This window comes from Dasypus novemcinctus, chromosome 24, assembly GCF_030445035.2.
Source record: "Dasypus novemcinctus isolate mDasNov1 chromosome 24, mDasNov1.1.hap2, whole genome shotgun sequence".
In the NCBI taxonomy this organism is placed as follows: domain Eukaryota; kingdom Metazoa; phylum Chordata; class Mammalia; order Cingulata; family Dasypodidae; genus Dasypus; species Dasypus novemcinctus.
The window spans coordinates 19789518-19811070 of NC_080696.1; the positions used below are offsets into that span (position 1 = coordinate 19789518).

A 21553-nucleotide genomic window follows, 5' to 3' on the forward strand; every position below is an offset into this window, starting at 1 on the left:
CCAAGCTAAAATGGTGGCCAGATTGTTAGGCTCTTCAAGTCACTCAATAAACTGTAAATAAATAATAAGTGACAAGTCCCTTCTTCCATGCCTTCCTGTTCTTATTAAGACTAAAGAAAATATTACTGCAGTGGGATCTGAATAGAAAAATAGTTTTTTTCCTGCATTCAGAAATAGAGGACATAACCTGTACTTCAGCCAGCAGTTTTCAATTTCTTAGCAGTGACAATTTGAGTAAATTTTGTGAGTTGTGGAGATCTAACTTTGTCATGATTGACAATATAAAATTAGCCTTTTCTGCTGTTAAGATTATCTAACATTCCTATCAGTCAGATGGAATGTGGAATGAGATAGCACAGCTATGGATTTGAACATCATTAAAGTCAACAAAGGGTTAAAATTTACTTCCTCTGCTGGATTTTAAACTGCCACATACATACAACCAAGTTTTTCAAACTGCCTCATTTTACATCTTTGTCAAGAGACAGTATAGTTGCTGCATTTTTATGTCTAGATTATATTACAGATATATTTCAGTAAACCCTGAAGAACAATCATAGCTTCTAGAAGCTGGCATCCTGTGCTTGAATAAACATCTCCTGCAGCACCTGTTTTATTTTATAGGCTCTGTAAACACATTGACATTCTGAAAGAAGAAGACCTTGAAACTGCAGAGCGACTGTCCTTCACCAGCTTCAGAGACTCTTACCTGGGGGTGGCAGCAGTGCAAAGCAAGTCACTTATTTACTGTCGGGAAATTGATGCCATGGTGCAGGGGCCATTCTCGTACCCAAATGCTTCGAAATAGAATGGCTTGCAAAGTTGCAAAATGCTAGTCCACATTTTCAGCACAGGGATAGGCACTTCCAGTCATTTAACTTTATGTGTTTCACTATCTACTTTTTTGTAAAAGTATTTTTTATTTACCCACTCAGTGCCTACTCACAGCAATGTTTAAGAGATCTGGGTCTGTAAATGAACTAAAGGATACATAAAAGGGTTTACTTCAGGGCAGGTTGCGGGGAGGTAGCCTTTGAATGGTATATTAGGATACCTCGGTGAATAACCCAGGATATAATCCAGTTTAGCCACTAATTGGAGGGATGTCCTTGGGAAGTCCAATCCCAGATGGGCTCTTAAATTCTCAAGTCCCTCCTAGTGATAAAGGCTCCCAATCTAGAGTTGATTCTGCAAGTGTGGGTCCTGGATCAGGCGCATCAACACAACATAGAAGCATCTTAGAAATATGTTCTGGTTCCCAAGGATGAGCTTCCCTGACACTGAGGGATTACTACCAAGCACCAACTAGCTATGTAACTAGAAAAAGACCTGGACCAAAAGGGGGAAAAGTTAAGGACAAATGAGTTTATATAGCTAAAAGACTTCTAAGTGGGTCAGGTGGTCATTCCAGAGGTTACACTTCTACATGTCTCAGCAGGATCTCATTGATTGCCAAAGTAGATACTACCCCAAATAGTGGAGCTCTTGAGGGTTCTGGAGCCATCCAGATACTATAGTCAGGGCAGATGGCTCACGAGTTTGGTGTCATGCCAGTGGATCCTTCTTTGGAATTTATGCTCCCCAGTATGACAAAGTTGGATTCAGTTGTGGTTTTTCTACACATGGCTCTTCTGTCCTTCTATTTGAACTTATAATTAGTACTAAAGTTTGTAGGTATACATCTTGAGTGTGCACTTGCATCTTGAGGCTGTCCATGTGCCACTTGGGCCCTGAATCTCAACAGAGTTGCAACACTCTCCAGTTCATTGGACTCACCCAAGACATTTAACAAGGAGGAGATGATGGATAACCAATATACCAAGGAACCAAGAGTGTCTCCAACTGTAAACAAGAGAGTCCCATCCATCAGCCCCATGGGATCACAGCCCCCTCTCAATTAGAGTTGGAGTAGATATCACCATCCCAGAATCCTCAGGATTGGGCAATGAACTATGTACTAGAGTAGACTTATTGGTATTCTACTATAGACTTATTGTGATTCTAGCAATGGAAGAAATTATGCCATTGATGTGGAGGCAGTGGCCCCTGGAGATTCTGAGGGCAGGGAGAGGGAAAAACAGGTGTAATATGGAGGCATTTTTGGGACTTGGGAATTGTCCTAAGAGACATTGCAATGACAGATCCAGTCCACTATATATCTTGCTATAACCTACAGAATTGGGTGGGAGAGAGCGTAAACTACAATGTAAATATAATACATGCTTAGTGTCAGTGCTTCAAAATGTGTTAATTGCAGTGAATGTGCCTCTCTAATGAAGGATGTTGTTAATGTGGGAAAATATGGGAGGTGTGGGGAGCAGGGCATATGGGAATCCCCTGTATTTTTTACATGGCATTTGTGTAATCTAAGTATCTTTTTAGAAAAAGAAAAAGAAGCACATGTTCTCAGGCCCCACTCCAAACCTACTGAATCAGGAACTTGGGTGGCATCCAGCCTCTGGACTTTGATAAATTAGCCTTCAAAGGAACTTTGATATTCTTCATGTTTGAGAGCCATCATCCATGGATATGCCTTAAATGGCCATAATGCTGTCTTGAGGGCTAGTTGTTTTCCAGGGTAATTGGCATATATGAACCATAATTCTTGGAAATCCTTCATAAGTGGATCAGAAATCTATTCCACACCTTTGACTTTCTTTTAGGCATTCTTTTTTTTTTTTTTTTTTAAAGATTTATTTTTATTTATTTAATTCCCCTCCCCTGGTTGTCTGTTTTCTGTGTCTTTTTGCTGCGTCTTGTTTCTTTGTCCGCTTCTGTTGTCGTCAGCGGCATGGGAAGTGTGGGCGGCGCCATTCCTCGGCAGGCTGCTCCCTCCTTCGCGCTGGGCGGCTCTCCTTATGGGTGCACTCCTTGCGCGTGGGGCTCCCCTACGCGGGGGACACCCCTGTGTGGCACGGCACTCCTTGCGCGCATCAGCACTGCACATGGACCAGCTCCACATGGGTCAAGGAGGCCCGGAGCTTGAACCGAGGGCCTCCCATGTGGTAGACGGACGCCCTAACCACTGGGCCAAAGTCCGTTTCCCTCTTTTAGGCATTCTGAGTCTGTTTCTCTTCATGGCCTCAGCAGCTTTGTGGCACCCAGACTATTTATTTAGTTCATAGAATATATGTCATAGTTTTTCCAGTGCTGGCATTTGGTAAGTGTCGAATTCATGTTGCAAAATTTTGCCAGTGCCCTAAGTCTAATCTAGTATAGATAAAATGATGAGACCTAGGGCATTTTATGTTAAAAATATAAATAGGAAGAATTACTTCATTTTCTTTCAAATAGAATTCAGCATAAACCCTAGTGTATTTTGGATCCAGTCGAGGAGTAAAGTAGAAGTCAAGATAACAGTCTCTAAAAGGACCTGTCAAAGAAAACTTCACCAATCAGATGGTTACATTTCACAGACCATCAGCCAACGGTCACAAGTCCTGAGTGCATTTTACATTAGCAGTTGCATCTGTACTTGTAAGCACCAAACTATGGAAATGCTGGAAATGACCTTTCTGGTCAGTAGCTTTTCAGCCTAAGGGCAATGCAGGAAAACCTCTTTGATGTTTTTTATCATGTGAAATAAAAAATAGCAGTCTTAAAATGCTCCTTTACAAGTAGAAGGAGCTGGCTTGGGAGGCATCTTTCGAGCTCTGAGGTCATTTGGTGATTATATATTGGCAAGCTCTTTGACCAATCTCCTGTTCTTTTATCCCCACCTTTTATATCTGTTGATATACTATTTGGCATAAATGACTGTTTTGGTACATGGCATAGGAAACACATATGTATTTATAATTCTCTGTGCAAACCGACTTATTATACTAAATGATTCATTGTGTGACTCTCTTAACCTAGGCTGCCAAACTGATTTTCAGTGATAAAATATGTCTACATCTAGTAGACTAATGTTTGTTATAGTTTCTCAACATTCATAATAGAGCATTGATTTCCATTACGAAAGGTTGAATTTTACTTGACTATTGATCGACGGTTATGTATATATCAGCCTCCCATAAGAAATGGTCCTTCTTTATTACTAACACAAATTTTAAAATTAATATCTTTCACATTCAGGACTGTTACTCTACCACAGGCATTTTTTAAAGCCAGATGAAATCAGGAGTGGTTACTATTGTCCGTGTTATGTTCTGTTACAATTTAAAGAGTTGCCCTGTGTGTGTGTGTATGCGTGTTTGTGTTGTGACTGTGGATAGATTTTTTAATGCACACTGATTATCAGTTGTTTGCTCTCTGGCATTGGAAAAAGTACCAGGTGATTTTATGAACTTTGAGAGACTTCAGATTCTTTCTAATGGATTTTAATCATAACTTCAGCCTTTCCCCACCCTCCTTGCTGAAGCAACCCCCCCATGCTAGGAGTTATTGCAGAGTACTTCCCTAACTGAAATGCTCCTGTTTGCTTTAGGATCTCCCCAGACCCAAGCCATCAACTGGCCAATTTGAATAAACCATCCTAGAAACCTAGATTTGGAGAGAAATGTCTGCTTTTGCTCTTTAATTGTTAATGATTCTGTGTCATAGAATTCCTAGGCCTGGCAGAGTGGAAAGGCTCTAACAGGTTATGGACTCCTTGGATCCTGTAGATTAGAGCCATGGCAGACAGCATCCATTTCTTTAATGTCCTCCTCTGTAAAATGGGCACCTGCCCCATAACAGACTTTAAAAAGACAGTATGGCGAGCTCTGAAGTCCCATGCACAAAATGAAGCATCTTAAAAGAAAAAAGGAAAAAACCATTGCTGTCAGCATTATTGAGGTATGTTATATCACATATTAAGTGTCCAAAAACCTAATTTGCGGGAAACAGACTTGGCCCAGTAGTTAGGGCATCCGTCTACTACATGGGAGGTCCGCGGTTCAAACCCCAGGCTTCCTTGACCCGTGTGGAGCTGGCCCATGTGCAGTGCTGATGCGCGCAAGGAGTGCTGTGCCATGCAGGGGTGTCCCTGTGTAGGGGAGTCCCACGTGCAAGGAGTGCACCCCATAAGGAGAGCCACCCAGAGTGAAAGAAAGTTCAGCCTGCCCAGGAATGGTGCGGCACACACGGAGAGCTGACACAACAAGATGATACAACGAAAAGAAACACGGATTCCCATGCCGCTGACAACAACAGAAGCAGACAAAGAAGAACATGCAGCAAACAGACACAAAGAACAGACAACTGGGGTGGGGGGCAAGGGGAGAGAAATAAATAAATCTTTAAAAAAAAAATTAATTTGAAAGGTGTACTATCATTAGATGGAGGACCAAGTCATTATTTTAAACAATCATAAATTTGAAAAATATGATTCCTGTCATTTGGGGGTAATCTTTAAACAGTTTTTGTTTTTATTCATCCCTACCTTGTGAAACATAAACATGATTACTTAACAAGCAGTTTTATTTTATATGAAACCCATAATGAGATGATCTATTATTTATTGTATTTTCCCAGGTGCCACTAATTGTCTATAAATGGCAACTTTTAACTACAATTACCCTTTTGTGCTCTCAAACTCATGCTGAAAAATTGAGTCAGCTTTTTATCATTTGGATTACAGTACATAAAAACTTGTATTTTTAAAATTCTGCCTATGTTCAGAATAATATTTGGGGTATTTATTATTTTGCATTTATAATGTCAGTCAAACTACAGTCTCTTGTAAATCAGTTGTAGGTAGAAAATGCTGGTACATTTATTTAAATTGCAGTTTTCTGGGAAGCAGATGTGGCTCAAGTGATGGAGCTTCTACTTACCATATGGGAGGACCTGGGTTCAATCCCAGGAGCCTCCTGGTGAAAAAGAAGAGAAAGCATGCCCACATGGTAAGCCAGTGCCCACGCGAGTGCCCTTGTGGTGAGCCAGTGCCCCACGGAAGTGTCTTGCAACAAGATGATGATGCATCTAAAGAGAGACAAGGGGAGAGTCAAGGTGAAGCAAAGTAGAAACCAGAAACTGAGGTGGCACAATTGACAGGGAAACTCTTTCCCCATCAGAGGTCTCTGGGACCAAATCCCAGTGAATCCTAGATGAGAAAAAATAAGAAGAGAAGACAGCACAGACGCAAAACCAGCAGGGCAGGAGGAGGGGAAGGGAGGGAAATAAATAAATAAATAAATCTTTTTTTTAAAAAGGTATGCGAAACTAACTATAGATTGAAATATATTCATTTATTGTTTTTTAATAAGAGGAGCATATAAATAAACTGGCATCAAACTTTTTTTTCCTGTGAGGCAATGATGCTATAAAATTTTCCACTGAAAAATAGAAAAAAGAGAAAGAACTTTTTTAAGTTCTTTGTACCACTTTGCTAATATCTAACCTTTGTCAGTTTTCCCTGATTATCTCAAAAAATGTCTTTTATATTTGCTTTGTTTGGATTAGGATCCACATAAGGTCCATGCATTACTATTGGGGGCTATGTCTCTTAAATCTCTTTTAATTTTATAGCACTTCTTCTCTTCATTTTTTTCATGCCATTAATTTGTTGCAGAAATTAGATCATTTGACTTAGATAGTTTACATTCTGCATTTGGCTGATTAAAATCCCATGGCTTGTTACTCTATCCCCTTTATATACCATAAACTGGTAGTTAGGTCCAGATATATGATTACATTCCAAGCCAGTTCTTTTGGCAAGATAACTTCCTTGGTGGCATTGGTACTATTCTTATCACATCTCCTTAGAAAGCACATGATGTCTGGTCATCCCATTGTTAGTGATGCCAAGACAGCGCTGTGTTCAGGGGTGGTCAGACTGATGCCTCTAGTATAAAGTTCACTGTTATGCAGTTGTCACAAAGTCATGATCATTTCCCAGATCCATTCATTAATTTGGAACTTACAGAATGGTGAGTTTTCTAATTTCATTATTTATTCTTTTATTAGCTGGAAGAATTTTTACTCATCAACTTCTTAGTAACTGAAATTTCTCACAAAGGCAGGATAAGTGCTTGATTTTATCCCTTTATTTACTATTATTCAGAATCATGAATTGATGCCCTAGCAACCTCCAGAAGTGTCTTTATTTTTTAAATTTTGTTTTATTTATTTAAATATTACTGTTATTTCTTAAATAAAATTGTGGATTTTTACATATTTGCATGTTTCAGTTTATTGCAGTCATTCTTCTTTTTGGTGTCCAAACTGTCTATGTTTGGCTAGTGGGAGCCCCTTCAGGGTGGCTCCTGAGTTCTTCTGACATGTTTCAATAGTCCTTTATAGCTTCTTTTTTGGAATGACAAGGGTGTTCCAGGCTCATCTTGCACATTTCTTGCCCTAGACCTGGAATAGAGTATTCTCTAAGGGGTCCTTCTAGTGTTAGGTACCACAGTCTAGGTTATAATATAGGATTTCTTTTTAACTTTTTCCTAATTATATCTTTATTTTTTTAGGTTGTAAATAGGCCATAATAAAACTATAACAAAGAAACTTTTCAAGATGGAAATGCGATCTACTTCTCCCATCCACACTTAGGAGGAACCCTAATCAGTGATTCTCATCCATGGCAACACATATGGATCACCCTGAGAGCCTTCAAAAACCCAATGTTCAGGCCACATACAATGGCCATGCCACACCCAGACCAAGGTTAGCAGACTCTGTATAGATAGGACCAGGCAGCAGGATTTTACAAGGCTCTCCAGGTGGTTCCAAAGAACGGCCAAGTTTGAGAAGACTTGTCTAGCAAAGAAGTCATAACCAAGGCACTGCAATTTACCTTAGGGCATGAATTTCTGATTGTAAACCAAATAGCTAGAAAAAAGATTCTCTTGGGTGCTAGCCATACTAATCAGTGAAGTGCAGCAGCTGACATAGAATAGTGGTTAGGTGAAAAATATGCTTATTTTAAAAGTAGATATTCATTAGCCAAAACAATCTTGAGGAAGAACAAAGTAGGATGACTCACACTTCCCAGTTTCAAAACTTATTACAAATCAAGATAGTCAGGTACTGACACAAAGATAGAATACAGACCAATGGAATAGAATTGAGAGTCTATAAAAAAACCCGCACTTCTATGGTCAATTGATTTACAACAAAGGTGCCTAATCCATTCAGTGGGGGAAAGAACAATCTCTTTAACAAATGCTGCTGGGAAAACTGGATATCCACATGCATTATCAAGAAAGTGAAAAGACAACCTACAGAATGGGAGAAAATATTTGCAAATCAGATATCTGATTGATATCCAGAATATATATATGGATGTGTGATAAGAACATCCAGAAAATATAAAAATTCCTACAACTTAAAAACCAACAGGAACCCAGTGAAATAATGGGCAAAGGATTTGAATAGACATTTACCTGAGGAAGTCATATAAATGGCCAATAAACACATGAAAAGATGCTCAGCATTATTAGTCATTAAGGAAATGCAAATCAAATCCATGGTGAGATACCACTTCACCATGGATGGCTATCATTTAAAAAATGGAAAATAATAAGTGCTGATGAGGATGTCGAAAAATTGGAACCCTTGAGCAATGATGGTGGGGATGTAAAATGATACAGCAGTTGGGTTGTTCCTCAGACAGTTAACATAGAATTACCATATGACCCTGAAATTCTCCTTCTAGGTTTATACCCAAAATAAAGAAAATAAGGGACTCAGATTTTTTTTCAACTAGTGTTCACATCAACATTATTCACAATAAAAATAAATAAATAAATAAAAATTAAAAAAATTAAAAAAAAAGAAAATTCGGAGTGGATTCTCAAAAAACGAAAAAAAAAAAAAAAAAAAACATTATTCACAATAGCCAAGAGGTGGAAACAACCCAGGCGTTCATCAGCAGATGAATGGATGAACAAATGTGGTCTTTCCATACAATGGAATACTTTTTAGCCATAAAAAGGAGTGAAGTCCTGGAACATGCTACAACATGGATGGACCTTGAAAACATGCCAAGTGAAATAAGTCAGCCACAAAAGGACAAATATTGTATGATTCCACTTATATGAAATATCTAAAATAGGTAAATTCTTAGACACACAGTAGATTAGAGGTTACCAGGGCCTGGGGAAGTTATTGCTTAATGGGAACAGAGTGTTTGGGATGATGGAAGAAATTTTGAATATGGATGATGGTGATGGTTGCATAATACTGACAATATACACTTAAAAATGGTTAAAATGGCATATTTTGTTACATATATTTTACCATAAAAAGTTTTTAAGATAATGAAAATAATTTATCTGGGAATTAAGCTTTATTAACATATAAACAGCAGAATTGTTTTAAAAGCTTTTTTATGATCATCCGTTATTATTGAGGTTTTTTCTTTAAGTCATAATGAATAAGTGAGGAATATTTTGTTAGCACAGGGTGACAGGTGAGCCTCTAAGCTGGGGTAACCTGGCTGTGGCATTACAGAGTCTTGCTAATACCAAAGAGTCCTGGTTATTTACAGGGTAGCAACTCTTTCAACATACTAAATTGCAAAATAACAAAAGTATTAATTATATGTCCCAATTCTTAATCCACAGAATAAAAATAAAAGCCAGGATAATATAGAATATGATACGTAGGGCTGGCTTAAATCTAGTTATAATCATTGGATTAGGAGAACTAGACTTATAATAAAATTTTATAGATTATGTACACACACCCATTTATAGACTAAAATGAGTGCATGTAAAAACTGGTGAAACCCAAATAATATCTATAGTCTAGTTAATTGTATTATACCAAGTTCCATTTTCTAGTTTTGATAAGATACTGTTGAAGATATTTCCAATGGGACAAGCTAAGTACTTGACATCATTTTTTTAATAAATATTTTTTATTAGAGAAGTTGTGAACTTACAAAGCAGTTGTGTGTAATGTGCAGAATTCCTATACAGCATTCCTCAACCAACACCTTACATTGTTGTGGAACATTTGTTAAAATTTATGAAAGAACGTCATCAGACTATTGTCACTTACTATGGTTTATAGGGTACATTTGGTACATTTTTACATACCCCCCTATTATTAACACAATGTATTAGTTTGTACCTTTGTTATACTCATGAAAGAACATTCTTGTATTTATAGTGTTAACCAAAGTCCATCTTCCATCACATGGTTTACTGTGTTATGCAGTCCCATGCATGTGCAATCTATTCAAAGTATATAGTTTGTAGATCTCATTTTCATCACAAAGTTGTGTGGTCATCACTTCCTTATATTTTTTAGCGTTTTCCTTAGTCCAAAAGAAAAAATCCCATATCCCCCTATTACTGAACCTGAGCATTAATATAGTACCTTCTTTGACATTGATGCAAGAATATTACAATATTGCTGTTAACTATAGTCCATAAATTACACTAATTGTATTTTTCTCATGTATCACCATATTCTTACCACCTCATAACAGTGACGTACACCTGCTCTAATTCATAGAACATTATTCTATTTGTACTATCAACCACAATCCTCATCCACCTTCGGGTTCACTATGTTATTCAGTTCCTAGATTATTCTCTAACTTTCTTTCCATTGACATTTACATCTCTAGAATATCCCTTCCAGCCACAATCCCATTTATAAATGACCTGTGTTAATTATACTCACTATAATGTGTTATCATTAACTCTGTCCATTTCTACCCTTTTATAGTCAAGTTAACTGAAAATTCTATTTAAGCATCAGTACCCCTTCTTTGCCCTCATAGTATTTCCTAGTAACCTATCTTCTAGGTTTTACTCTATGTGTTTATTCATGTTTAGTTCATATTAGTGAAACCATACAATATTTGTCCTTTTATTTCAAATATAATCCTCAAGGATCATCCATATTGTCATATGCATTCTGATTTCATTTCTTCATACAGCTGAATAGTATTCCATCGTGTGTATATACTACATTTTGTTTATCCATCAGTTGACGGACGTTTGGGTTGTTTCCATCTTTTGGCAATTGTGAATAACACTGCTATGAATGTCAGTGTGTAATTGTCTGTTCGTGTCACTGTTTTAAGTTTTTCTAGATATATTCCTAGCAGATGGATTGCCAGATTAAATAAGCAAAGGGGTTGCCAGTTAAATATGCAGCAGTTCTATATTTAACTTCCCAAGGAACTGCCAAGCTGTCTTCCACAGAGGCTGCCTTCCTACCAACAGCAAAGGAGTGTCCCTATTTCTCCACATTCTTCCAGCACTTATTGTTTCCTCTTTGTTTGTTTGTTTAAATAATGGCCATTCTATGAGGTGTGAGATAATATCTCATTGTAGTTTTGATTTGCATTTCCTTAATAGCTAGTGATATTAAACATTTCTTCATTTCCTTTTTTGTGATTTGTGTTTGCTCTTTGCAGAAATGTCTATTTAAGTCTTTTGCCCATTATTTAATTGGATTGTTTGCTCTTTTATTGTTGAGTTATATGATCTCTTTATATAATATGGAAAGCAAACTCTTATTGGGTATCTAGTTTCCAGATGTTCTCTCCCATTGAGTGGGCTGCGTTTTCACCTTTATGACACAGTCCTTTGATTCATAAAAGTGTTTAAGTTTGAGGATGTCCCATTTATCCGTTTTTTCTTTTGTTGCACATATTTTCGGTTTAAGAATCCACCACTTACCACCTACCACCAGGCCTTGAAGATGTTTCCCTATATTTCCTTCTAGGCATTTTACCCACGCAAAAAAAAACACTTAACCATAGATGTGAAGGTCTGTTTCTGAACCATCAGTTTGGTTCCATTGGTCTATATGTCTGTCTTTATGCCAATACCATTGCGGTTTTTTACTACTGTAGCTAGGTAATATGGTTAAAAGTCCCAAAGTGAGAGTCCTCCAACTTCATTCTTTTAAAGATGTTTCTGACTATTTAAGGCCCCTTACCCTTCCTATAGTTATTGAACTTTCCATTTCTTTAAAAAAGGCTGTCAGAATTTTTATTGCAGTTGCATTGAATCTGTATATTAGTTTGGGTAGTATTGATATCTTAACAATATTTAGTCTTCAATTCCATGAACCCAGAATGTTCTTCCATTTATTTAGATTTTGTTTGATTTCTTTTAGCAATACATTGCCGTTTTCTGAATACAAGTCCTTTATATTCTTGGTTAAGTTTATTCTTAAAAATTTGATTCTTTTAGTCGCTATTGTAAATAGATTTTTTTTCCCTGAGTTCCTCCTCACATTGTTCATTACTAGTGTACAGAAATGCTACTGATTTTTGAGTATCAATCTTGTATCCTGACACTGCTGAATTCATTTATTAGCTCTAGTAGCTTTGTTGTAGATTTTTTGGGACTTTCTATGTATAGGAGCATATCATCTGCAAAAAGCTAAGGTTTTACTTCTTCCTTTCCAATTTGGATGCCTTTGATTTCTTTTTCTTGCCTGATTGCTTTAGCTAGAACCTGCCAGTGATGACAGTGGGCATCCTTGTCTTGTCTTGTTCTTGATCTCAACGGGAAAGCTTTCAGTCTTTGACCACTGAGTACAGTGTTAGCTGTGGGTTTGTCATATATGGCCTTTATCATGTTGTGAAAGTTTACTTCAATTCCTATCTTTTGTAGTATTTTTATCAAGGAAAGAAGCTATATTTTGTCACATACCTTTTGTTAGAGGCTTGCAATAATTAACAAGCTGTAGCTCAGTTTCCCCTGATAAGCACTGGGCAAAGATTAATCCCACCCCCTATAAACCTACGTGTGTCCAAGGGCACGGTACTTCCCCACAGGTTAAACAAAGAAACCACATAGAGATGGGAATAAAGGAAAATGGAAACCTTCCCTATCTGCATATCAGAGGGAGATAAAATCCCTACAGATCAAAGAAATATCTGCTCCTGCAGCATTCCAAGAAACCATAACTCCCTAACCCACTACCTCCTAGTCACTATCAGGGAAAATTTTCACCTCTAGGGCTTCCTCTTGACCCCTGCACCTCACTTGGACCCTCAACCCCCTCCCACCAACTATCATTTCCCCGCCTAGGAAAGTTCTGTATAAATTCAAATCCCTCCTTCCAGGAGTGGGCTGAAGTCTCTCTTCAGACCCCCACCATGCTGGTGGGGGGAGTTGAAGTCCATTTTTCAGACCCCCTCCATTGGGAGAGCTTCTCAATAAATTATTTGTCTATAGTCATATCAGTGTTTGTGTCCCAGTAAGCGCCGTGTTTTTCTCCAACACCTTTTCTGCATCAACCAATAGGATCATGTGATTTTTCCTCTTGGATTTATTATTGTGCTGTATTACTCTGATTGATTTTCTTATGCTGAACCACCCTTGCATCCCTGGACTAAAACCCACTGGATCATAATGTATTAGCTAGTTGAGGATTTTTGTATCCGTATTCATTAGGGAAATGGGTCTGTAATTTTCTTTTTCATATTATCTTTATCTGACTTTGGTATTAGGGTGATAAAGACTTCACAGAATGAGCTGGTAATGTTCCTTCCTGTTGAATATCTTGGAAGAGATTGAGTAAGATTGGTAATAAATCTTCTTTGATTGCCTGTTAGAATTCACCTATAAAGCCATCTGGTCCTGGGTTTTTTCATTTTGGGGAGTTGTCTGATGACTGTTTCAATCTCTTGCATGTGATTGGTTTGTAGAAGTCTTCCATTTCTTCTAGGGTCAGTGTAGGTTGTTCATACATTCCCAGGAATCTTTCCATTTAATCTGTATTCTCTTGTTTGTTGGTGTACAGTTGTTCATAGTATCCTCTTACGATCTCTCTTATTTCTCTGGGATCAGTAGTAATGTCTTCATTTTCATTTCTGATTTTATTTGCATCTTCTCTCTATTTTTATTTGTCAGTCTAGGTAAGGGTTTATTAAGTTTGTTAATCTTCTTAAAGAACCAACTTTTGGGTTTGTTCTCCCTTTTTTTCTTTTTCTTTTTTTAATTTATTTTTTCTTTTTTATTTATTTCTCTTCTCCCCCACCCCCCAGTTGTCTTCTCTCTGTGTCCACTTGCTGTGTGTTCTTCTGTGTCCACTTGTATTCTTGTCAGCAGCACTGGGAATCTGTGTCTCTTTTTGTTGTGTCATCTTGCTGCGTCAGCAGTCTGTGTGTGCAGTGCCACTCCTGGGCAGGCTGAAGTTTTTCACGCGGGACAGCTCACCTTACAGGGTGCACTCCTTGCATGCGGGGGACTCCCCTGCGTGGCACAGCACTCCTTTGCTTGCATCAGCACTGTGCATGGTCCAGCTCACCATATGAGTCAGGAGGCCCTGAGTTAGAACCCTGGACCTCCCATGTAGTAGGCAGACGCTCTATCAGTTGAGCCAAATCTGCTTCCCTATTCTTGCTTTTTGCTCAATTTCATTTATTTCTGCTCTGATCTTTGTTATTTCATTCTTTCTGATTGCTTTGGGAATAGTTTACTGTTCTTTTTCTAGTTCCTCCAACTTTGTAGTTAGGTCATTGATTTTAGCTCTTCTTTTTTAGTGTAAGCAGTGAGGACTATAAATTTCCCTCTCAGTACTGCCTTTGCTATGTCCCATAGGTTCTAGTATATGTTGTGTTCTTGTTTTCATTCATCTCAAGATATTTATTGATTTCTCTTGCAATTTCTTCTTTGACCCACCGATTATTTAAGAGTGTGTTGTTTAATCTCCATATATTTGTGGGCTTTTCCTTTTTCTGCCTGTTGTTGATTTCCAGTTATATTCCATTATGGTCAGAGAAAGTGTTTCATATAATTTCAGTGCTTTTAAATTTATTGAAATCTGCTTTGCGGCCCAATGTATGGTCTATCCTGGAGAAAGATCTATGAACACATGAGAAGAATGTATATTCCTGCTGTTTTGGGTGCAGTGTTCTGTATATTTCTATTAGGTTTAGTTTATTTATCATATTATTCAAGCTCTCTGTTTCCTTATTGATCCTCTGCCCAGATATTCTAGCCACTGATGAGAGTGGTGTATTGAAGTCTCCAATTATTATTGTAGAGGTATCTATTTCTCCCTTCAGTTTTGCCAGTGTTCATCTCATGTAATTTGGGGCATCCTGGTTAGGTGCATATACATTTATGATTCTCATTTCTTCTTTGTGGATTGCCCCTTTTATTACTATGTAATGTCCTTTCTTGTCTCTAATAACAGCTTTGCTTTATTTCATCTATTTCATCCGATATAAGTATAGCTATACTTATATTTGTTACTGCATATGTGGAGTATCTTTTTCTAGCTTTCTACTTTCAGTCTGTTTGTATCCTTGGGTCTAAGGTGAATCTTTTGTAGACAGCTCATATTTTCTTATCCATTCTGCCAATCTGTGTTTTTAGACTGGGAAGTTTAATCCATTAACATTCAATGTTATTACTGTAAAGGCCATTTTTACTTCACCCTTTTTGATCTTTGGATTTTATCTATCATATCTTATTTCACCACTCATTTTGCACTTTTAATTTACTTTTACTGATATATTCTTCATTTCAAGACTCTGTTCCAAGCCTCTTGCTCCTGCCTTTTCTTTTCAGGCTGTAGCTTTGCCTTAGTATTTCCTGAAAAGCTGTTCTCTTGGTTACAGACTTGCTTAGTTTCTGTTTAACTGTGAATATTCTAAACTAGCCCTCATTTTTTCCCCTTTATTCTTGAAGAAGCTTTAGATTACATAAATGTTACATCAAAAATATAGGGGAATCCCATATACCCCATCTCCCATACATTCTGCCATTAACAACATCTTTCATTAGTGTGGTACATTTGTTTTTATTGATGGACACATATTGAAGCACTGCTGCTAAGCATGGTCTATAGTCTACATTATGGTTTACACTTTGCACCACACAATTTTACATTTTTGACGAAATGTATTGTGGCTTGTATCCATCATTGAAATATCATGCCAAACAATTCCAGTGTCCCCAAAATGCTCCATGTTACACCTCTTCTTCTCTCTCCCTCCCCTCATAACCTCTAGTGACCAGTGTCATTATATCAATGTTACAAGATCTTCCATTAGTATAATAATAATGTCTACTTTAGTCCATAGTTGCATTCCCCCCTTATATCTATTCATTCCTCACTCTTGAGTATTTGGGGAAGGTGATGCCCACTCTGCTTCCAGTTGAGAGGAAACTTAGATCTCATACAGAAGATGGGTGAAACTGCTTTGGTGGCAGTCGTAGATACTGTTTTTTTGGGGATGGGCATTGTCCATCATCATCCTTTTGTTCATTGTCCTGGGTGAGTCCAGTGAACTGGAGAGTAGATGTTGGCTGCAACTCTGCTGAGATTCAGGGCTCAGCTGGCATATGAGCAGCATGAAGATTTAAGTCTCTGGGACATATATTTAATGGGTATAGTGCTAATGATAGGTTCAAATAAAAAGGACAGAAGAAGCATGTATAGGAAAATTAGAAATAAGTCTAATTCTGATGCACTGGAGAGATAGGTTATTATATATTCCAAGGTAAGACCCACCAACAGAGTGCTGATTTCCTGGGGTTTCTGCCCTGCCTGTAGTGTCTAGATGTCTCTAAAGCCCTCAGGTGCAGCACTTTTTGAGGCACTGTTTACTGTGGCGGTCAATGATATCTTCCTGAAATGTGCATAAGCGTAACCTCTGGACTGACCTCCTGATTCACTTTGTAATCTCATAGCTATAAAACTCATTTGTGGGAGGCGGCTGTGACTCAATCAGATGAGCTCTTATCTACCATATGGGAGGCCCTTGGTTCGTGTCCCAGAGCCTCCTTGTGAAGACAGGCTCGCCTGCACACTGCAGAGCACCGCCCAACCCATAGACACCATGGAGCACTATCCGGCTACAGATGCTGCAGAGAGCTGACTCAGCAAAAAGTGACACAACAAAAGAAGGGAAACAAATAACACAGAAGAGCTGGCAGCAAATGAACACAGAAAACAGACAGCAAGCAAGCCACAAAGGGGGAGGGGAAAATAAATTTAAAAATATAGTCACAGAAGAACGTACAGTGAAATGGACACAGAGAGCAGACAGCATACCAAAAATAGTTGCAAGGGGAGGGGATTAAGAAAAAGAACCAAAAAAAAAAAAAACAATGGCACTCAAAACACCTCAATTTAAAAAAAATATACAAAACAAAGCTCATTTGTATTTAATATTCACTCTTTGGTCTATGCCATTTTCTAAATACATCACTAGTTGGCACCTGGTAATCCTTGGTGCCAGGGAGGCTCATCCCCTTAATCCTCATTTTTCAAAGACAATCTTCCTAGATATACGATTCTTGGCTTGCAATTTCTCTCTTTCAGTATCTTAAATATATCATCCCACTGCCTGATTGCCTCCATGGTTTCTGATGACAAATCAGCATTTACTCTTACTGGGCATCCCTTGTATGTGATGCATCACTTTTCTCTTGCTGCTTTCAGAATTCTTTCTTTATCTTTGGCATTTGACATTCTGATTAGTATGAATCTCAGAATAGGTCTATTCAGATTTATTCGGATGGGATTATGTTGTGCTTCTTGGACATGGATATCAATGTCCTTTAATAGGATTAGGAAATGTTCAGCCATTATTTCTTCAGATATTCCTTGTGCTCCATTTCCCTTCCCTTCTACTTCTGGGACACCTATGACACATACGTTTACACTTCTCTTGTGGTCATTTAGTCATTTAGTTCCCTGAGACTCTGTTCAATCTTTTCCTTTCTTTATCTATTTTTCAGTATGTTTGCTTCTGAAAGCCATGTCTTCAAGCTCACTGATCCCTTCTTCTATCTCTTCATATCTGCTATTATATGCCTCCAGTGTATTTTTAATTTCATTTGTTTTGCCTTTCATTCCCATAAAATCTATTTTTCTTTGTATGTTTTCAAATTCTTCTTTGTGCTCACCTAGGTTCTTCTTAGAATCCTTAATCTCTTTTGCTCATTGAATTTATTAAAGAGATTTGTTGAACTTCTATAGTTTATCTTAACTCCTTTATGTAACCTGGAGGCTTAGCTTGTTCCTTTGACTTGGCAATATCTTCCTATTTCTTGGTATGGCTTGTAATTTTTTGTTGGTGTCTCTGCATCTGATTTACTAGATATATTTATTCTGGGTGTAGTTATGAAAGTTTCTTTCTTTAGTCTGGGGCTCTCTATTTGATTGGCTTTGTGCTGTTGCCCTTTTCTGATCCTTGGTTCAACTTAATATGGAAGTTTATATTGACTTGTGTTTAACTAATCTGAATTTTTTCAGGTTTTTTTCCATCTGTTTTGTGCTGGCTTTCTCCCTTGCTAGCTGCAGGGTAGGAGCCGAGGATGTAGTTGGTACTGTAAACTGAGGAGGCTAAAGCTGCTTGCATTGCCCCAGGAACTGATGAAGCTTCTCCCATCTTTCTCATCTGCCAGGGGAGGGACAGAGCTATAGCCATTTGTAGTATTCCAAGCCATGCAGGCCAAGACCATCTGCCCAGTGCCCCTTCCTCCCCTGTCTAGGGTGGGGATGGAGCCACGGGTATGGACACACAGCTAACCCATGCAGGTCAAAACTCACCACGGTTGTCCAAGTAGACTACTAATGAAGCACTGGCTCCCCTCCTCCCCTGCCAGGGGTGGGGATGGAGCTTCAATTGTGACCAAAATTCTAGTCCATGCTGGCTGAAAGCCACTGCAGTTGCCTGGAGAGGGTGAGGGAGCACTGCCCCTTCTTCCCTCCCAGATATGGGGATGGAACCACAGGAGTTCCCAGCATTCTAGTCTGTATGGGCTCTAGGTGCCTGCAGTTATCTGGAGAGTTTGAGGAAACACTGCCCCCACTCTTCTCCTATCAGGGTAGGAATGGAGCCACACATGGCCAACAATCCAGTCTGTGGGCCAAAAGTACCTGCAGTTGCCTGAAGGGACTTAGGAAATATCACTTTCCTCCTGCTATCCGGGGGTGGGTATGGAACCAGAGGTTCCCAACAATTTAGTCCGTGTGGGCTGAAAATACCTTGCCTGGAAAGGCTGCTGCAGGTACCCCCCATCTTCCTCCCTGCTGGAGGTGGGGCTGGAGCCTAGGCTAGGGATGCACTCCAACCTGGATGAAAAGAAGCTGGTCCCTGTTGTCACTATGATTTTCAGTCAGCCCTGTGCCCTGTCATGCCGGGGATGGAGTTAAAATGGAGGCCACTTCCACTGGGTGGACTGGGGGAGAGTGTGGACTACAATATGGACCACTGTCCATGTGGTGCAGCAGTGCTCCAGAATGTATTCGCCAGGTGCAGTGGATGTGCCGTGATGATGGAAGATGTTGATGTGGGAGGGATGAGGTGGGTGGGGTGGGGGTTATATGAGGGCCTCATATTTTTTTAATGTAACATTTAAAAGAAAATGAAGAAAAATAAAAGGAGGCCACTGGCCTTTTTCCAACTTGGACAGTTTCAAACTTTAGCTGTTCTTATGATTAGACTTTAGCCAGCCAGATTTACTGATCAGTAACTGAAGTTGGTGCCTGGCCATCCCTTCCTTCCCTGTTTTTGGGAAATGGAGCTCCCAGCTCCAGATAGGGAATTGTTCCTTAGGCAGCTTGTGCTGCCACCAGTGATGTATGGGCCCCGGCCTCTATGGTGTGGACTGCTCTCCTCAAAAATTTGCACTGCAGATGGGCAATCTCCTCCTTCCATTCTTCCAAGGATGTTGCAGGATGTACTTCTGGTCGCCTGGGCTCCCTGAACAGGTGCTTTGGATAGCTCTGGATGATTATAACTACACTGTAGGACAAACCAACTCTTGGAGAGTGCCTTATTCTGTCACCATCTTGTCCCTAGTTCCTTCTGTATTATTTTTGTAACTTCTTGTGAATCTATAATTATTTCAAAATAAAAGTGAAAAAAACAAAAAAACAGATACTTGGACTCTGGAAATCCCTTTGGTCCAGAATATTGGATTCCAGGCATTTCTGGATCAACTGTCTTCTACTACTTTGATTATGGGGCCCTTAAAAAATGGGGGAGGAAAGTAACCAAATGCTACAAATTTGTCAAGTCTCTCCTGTTTCTATTGGTAGATCTGCACAACCACCAGAGCCAGGCTTATCGAGGTCGCCATGGGTTCCGCCTGGTGCCATCTTGAAAGAACATGATAATTCTCTCCAAGAAGATAAGCTGTTTGAAGTTTTCACAGTCAGAAACATGGATCAGAGGACGAGAGTTCGTAATTTTTATTTTAAAAATATGTTTCAAGTTGTATAAGTTATCATTTGGGGGAAATAATTTCGTCCTTGAGAATGATTAACATATTTGAAAAAGTTTTGATGAGAAAAGTAATGACAATTGAGGTGTTTTATTTTTTATTTTTCTGCTGTCAGGCCTTTTGTGTGATGTGTTTGTATAGTAATTCCAATTCCTGACTTAATGTTAAATCAGATGCCTGAGGTGACTTAATTTAAACATATCTACTGCAGTATTATTCAAGGAACTTAGAAGCATCTTTTAGCATTCTGGTTTTCTGTCTCCACTCCATACTTTAAAAATTTATATCAACTCAGCAAATATCTCTTGATCCATTGCTATACACAGGCACCAGCCCAGATCCATTGGGGGAAAAGAGATAAATAAAATGTTGCCCTCTCCTTCTGGAAATAACTGTATCATTTGGCACAGTGGAGTGAAGGTCATTTGAAAATGTCAAGGAATGTGGGCCTTCAGCAAAGGAAGCCAGCCCTCTGGAAGGAGCAGTGAGGACAGGCTTTAAGATGGGGGCAGCTGAGGGGCATTCAAGGTGATGCTTAAAAGGTAGACTGAATTTTGACAAACTCTATGGGTCTAGAGCAGGGGGCATCAGTGACAGGAAAGGCCTGGCATGGGCAGAAAGTAGACCTGGAAACCCAGTGCCTATGAGGGAAACAGGGAACAATCCTCTGGGGTTGAAAGGTGGGGCCCAAGTCTGGGGGTGGTGGAGGTAAAGCCCACAGGTAGCAGGGGTCAGGGAGCAGGGTGTTCTGCTCCAGGCTAGGAGTTTGTGTTTAATTTAATGGATTTTGGAAAGTCATTGGGGCTTTTTGAGCAGAGCTGAAATGTGATTTCTGTAGCCTTTAGGGAGTTCTGTCTGTTTGGACTGGGATGGAGACAGTGGAGGAGAGAGCCCTGGGTGCTTCAGGCAAGAGGAAGTAGAGGCCTGGCGTAGGAGCTGGTACGGGGGCAGAGTTTGAAGATGCTGAATGGAAAATGGAAAACTGATGGAGCAAATTCCCAAGGAAAGTGCCAGGGGAAGAATCAGAAGCCCAAGTTTAAAGCTTTCTCGTTGGAGTACTTACCATTCTCTAGAAAAGCATGTTCAGAGATGGCCTTTCTTCTATAGTTTAATGTCTTGTGAATTTTGTCTGGTTCTAACATCTGTGTTTTGTTTTGTTTTGTTTTTCATTCTTATGCATAAGATGGAATGTTCTGGCTTTGTTTTTGTTTTTTTTTTAATAGAGTTTTTATTTTTATGATACTTGTAGTTTAGGAATTCTACAGGTACCCCTCCTGGAACCTGGAGCGTTGCTACTTCTGTTTAAACACAGCAACCTGTGTTGCTGTGTGGTCCAGAACCTCATCTGTACCTCCTCAAGCCTTTCAGAGCACCTTGAATCCTTCCCAAGCTTCCCATTTACTACCCCTCCAATTAAAAAAGGGCAGAAAGATTTTTTTATAAGTATTTCAAGGAAA

General features: G+C 39.0%; 1 protein-coding gene across 1 annotated transcript in view; it reads left to right on the forward strand.

Moving 5' to 3' along the window:
• KIZ (kizuna centrosomal protein) overlaps positions 1-21553 on the forward strand; it is a 112362-nt gene that overhangs the window by 53241 nt on the left and 37568 nt on the right. The window contains exon 7 of the mRNA XM_004447758.4: positions 19912-20053. Within this exon, the coding sequence (XP_004447815.1) occupies positions 19912-20053 (142 nt within the window). The remainder of the gene's footprint in view (positions 1-19911; positions 20054-21553) is intronic.